The 3,779-nt window shown below is 37.6% G+C and overlaps 1 protein-coding gene across 1 annotated transcript; it reads left to right on the top strand.

The window, feature by feature from the left end:
• Positions 1–264: 264 nt before the first annotated feature.
• ASCRUDRAFT_70241 (uncharacterized protein) lies at positions 265–618 on the top strand (the record flags this gene model as incomplete). The annotated part of the gene is made up of 1 exon (XM_020191763.1): positions 265–618. The coding sequence occupies one exon, from the start codon at positions 265–267 to the stop codon at positions 616–618; it is 354 nt and encodes a 117-aa protein (XP_020047311.1).
• Positions 619–3,779: the final 3,161 nt, after the last annotated feature.

Here is a 3,779-nt window from a genome sequence, read left to right as displayed (position 1 = left end):
CCTATCGTTACATCTCAACAATATCCACTATAACAGAATGATATGCGTTTTGGTTTAATATGATATCAAACGGAACATTATCATTTTTATACGTTGCTCATATTTTATGAATGCTATTCCTCTTACAGTTAATTACATTTCTACAATTTAGATAACCTTGACCTTTTAATTTACTCATTTTCTTGCGATAGATATGAAAAGGTAATTCAATATTAGTCAAATCGGTTTTCTTCATTTGCGATATTTACTTGAAGTAAATAAATTATGAGAAGCACCGTTCAAATCCATTATGTATTAGTGTATAATGATCAGTTATCCATTGAAAGAGCGTACAATGTACAGTCTCAAACGTCTCTGATCTTCTATTTTTACGTTGGAAGTCTTCGAATTTTCTTCAAAGATGGACACATTGGCCACAACGACATTGATGAAATCGTTATGATACGTCATCAATTCGGGACTGATGCGGTTGAGACCGGCGCTGAACGATCGTTGCTTCAAAGTCTCCTCACCATGAAAAGGACCAATGGAGGTGATACGTCTGGGTTCATCTCAAAGGAATTGACCGCTGCTACTTCTAAGAATGCAACAACAATAGCAGTTGAAGGAACTGCTTAAGCACTAATCAAAGCTTCTTTTGAGTTCTAAGGAGTGAAAAATTTCAAGGAAGGCAGTGCTAAAGTGTGCAAAGGATCATTAAATTGAGAGGATGCGTCTTAGTTTACCCTTTTGGAAAATGCAAATACTGCATAAACCCTGCTTACAAGCGTCAATTATTGAAGTAAATGACGAAGAACTCAAAAAACGACCAGACACGGTTTCAAATCTCTTCCCACGATTTAGATCGACTGCTGCTCATGCTGCCCTTCTTAAGTTAAAACCCAAAGTTGTTGGAACAGATTTTTAACCAGAGTCGTTTAGCTGTGAACGCATTAGATGTGACGCAATGGAATGCTTTATCCATCAATTTGTGATATATCTGCAGCCTAACGTCGGAAAAAGATTTTTAGGAAATACATCAATGGTACATATCATGGTGTTAACTCATGATGCCCACACAGCACGTATTACTAGAAGGAGCGGAGCCGAATTTTTCTAGCAGCCTCATTTTGATTAGTGAATATGATGATCTGCTATTGAAATCAAATAAGAGAAAACATTTTCAGATCTTTGAAGCTCGAAGCGGTTTTTCTGAAAGTTTGACTCTTTTAAGAAAATACAGTCGTTTCGTCGAGTGAATCATAACGATCACATTTAATCAGGGAAGCTAATAAAACTTCAATAATTATTGAGATGAGTCATTCTTTCAACATTGATATTTCAGCTGATCTATTGCCACATCAAATTAGAAATCTGAATCGGTTCTTTTTGCAGCCGCTTATGAAATCTCTGGTGAAATTGTTGCGGCTCCAAATGGTGAGTCAACAACGACCATTGGTTGTCTTCCTGAGAAACAATTTGATGTTGCTATGAAATGAATGTTGAATCGTCCGACCGACTACGAAAGTGAGCATGCCGGATTCCGTACATTGTTTTAACATGAGTAGAATCAACTTCAAGCGAGTGACTCTGTCTAATGATGAAAAAAGCGTTCACATCGATTAGGGATACCCATCACCATCTGCAAAAGAAAATGATAGGTAACCAATGGAATCACATATTGGTGAGTTTAAATTTATTGAAGGATCCTTGCAAACTGCACGGTATCATTGTCGTTATGGAAGTGCATTTATTGCCTTCAAAACTAAACTGCATTTATGCGACATCTAGTTCAGAGCATTCTTAAACTCGAGAACAATCATAATGGATATTTAGTACCGCGAACGGGTTCGATTCTCTTGAGTAGACGAATGTTCACTCGTTAGACTCACCAACGTTGGTTCAAGTCGTGATACACAAAGCTGAAGCACTAGCAAATGCATAACAAAAGATTCAGAGCTTTCACTGGTTTTAGGCGGCAATAGTAGAAGAAGCATCTCATCTCGAGCTTTGCTGAATGGATTTTGATGTCAATGCACGACATATCAAATGTGTTGCAGTATGATTAGTTCTTCCATTGGCCGCCAAAAGTTACAACAGTCTCTGCCAAGAGAAAGCAACGACAACGATCTTCAATGGCCCAAGCAATCATTTAGTTAATCTTGACTCCCGAGCCGCATCAGTTACGTCCAAAATGATCCTTGGAAGGCAGCCATGGGGCTTCGCATTCATAAATCTAATCTCTACCTATTGTGGCAATACGTTGGAAGATTGTCGTAAGCTCCGCGTTAGGCACTGTCCCAGTGTGTGCCATCGTTGAGCGCTTTAAAACCGACGGTGATTACTATTTACTCAGCTTGGTAATATATTGGCTGGTGCAAAATCCAAAGGATGATACTACTAGAGCGATAACTCCACTCATTAGTATTTTAGCAAAAAGAGGCCAGAGATAATCAAAATTGTTCGTTGAAGTTCATACTTACGAGACATCTAATAGATTCGAGATATGTTTGAATGGATTTCTTAGGAAATCTCATTGCCATCTGGAGTTGCAAAAGTAAAAAAATTTGAAAGCCTAGCAGCCAACAGAATTAAAATAGAATTCGAATCATCAATCGGTGACTTACTGATCTTCGAAAATTTGGATCCGTTGGTTGCTTTTCACCATTTACGGCTAATATTGCTGCATGTCACTATCCAATTCCACTATTGTTTCTAGACAATGATTTAGTGACGGCTTCAGGGCATTATCTATGCGGTATCGTTGAAGTGAGACAACATGGATTTGAAACGGCAGACTGGTCTGATTACTTTGTTAAAATTAATGTTTAAATATATATCGGTCAGGTAAAATTTCATAGCGAAACTCGATTTGAAGCAATCATTCATTGACCTGTGGACGAGAGAATCCAACAGACGATTGTCGTTCACGATGAGCGGGCGGGCGCTAATATCACAAAGAATGACAAATCGTTTCTTCACAATGCGAAATCGTAACTTGCTCTCCTGTTCTTCAAAGAATCCGTTGATTGTGGCTTGTCACTAACTGAAAATGGATCTGACTTACTGACTGATTGAATGAAAAAAGGATAACTAATTTAGAACGTTTGAGATGAGCCTAACGACTCCGTGGCCTTTGATCATTGACATGCTGATAGTCATTTGCGCGTGATATTTCTCCGCGATCGATATACTCATAATCGTTCGATGCATGTTGTTCACAATCATCGTTATATTGGTGATCACATCGCCGGTAAGCAAGTGGTACTCTGTCTAATCCTTTCAGATGACAATGTCTCTGACATTGCAACTTAAAATAATTGTACGGCTACATTGGAAACGCTTTGAAAATCATTATATATACCATATCTACTTCGACCAAATTAAACTATGCACCACGTTGCTTGTGGAAATGCAAAATATAACTACTTTGATAATTTTTAAGGCAATTTGCTTTCAAATATTTCTTACATCAAGTGCAAACACCAAGCTTAAAAGACGATCTAGTAGTGCAACTTCTACAAGCGAAGACTGAATTAATTGATAATACTTATCTATTCAAACAAATGCCTGTTCAATATCTTTGTCAGCTGTTACTTAATCGAATTATATTGTTATAGCAGCGTATTACCTATTTACATTTGAAGCGCTTCAATTCTTAGAGAAAAATAGACCATTCTCACAGTGGAACAATATCCAATGGTTGTCGTAGTTTTGGATATATGACTTACAACGGTTGCATGAATGAATATTGTTTTGTGTAACTACGTCTCATTCTTCTTCGTTCCATTTCCTACTAT

The sequence above is a fragment of the Ascoidea rubescens genome (genome assembly GCF_001661345.1).
Source record: "Ascoidea rubescens DSM 1968 unplaced genomic scaffold ASCRUscaffold_6, whole genome shotgun sequence".
NCBI classification, from domain to species: Eukaryota; Fungi; Ascomycota; class Saccharomycetes; order Ascoideales; family Ascoideaceae; genus Ascoidea; species Ascoidea rubescens.
The sequence above is the reverse complement of the archived record's forward strand: the minus strand, read 5'-3'. Positions and strand labels throughout refer to the sequence as shown.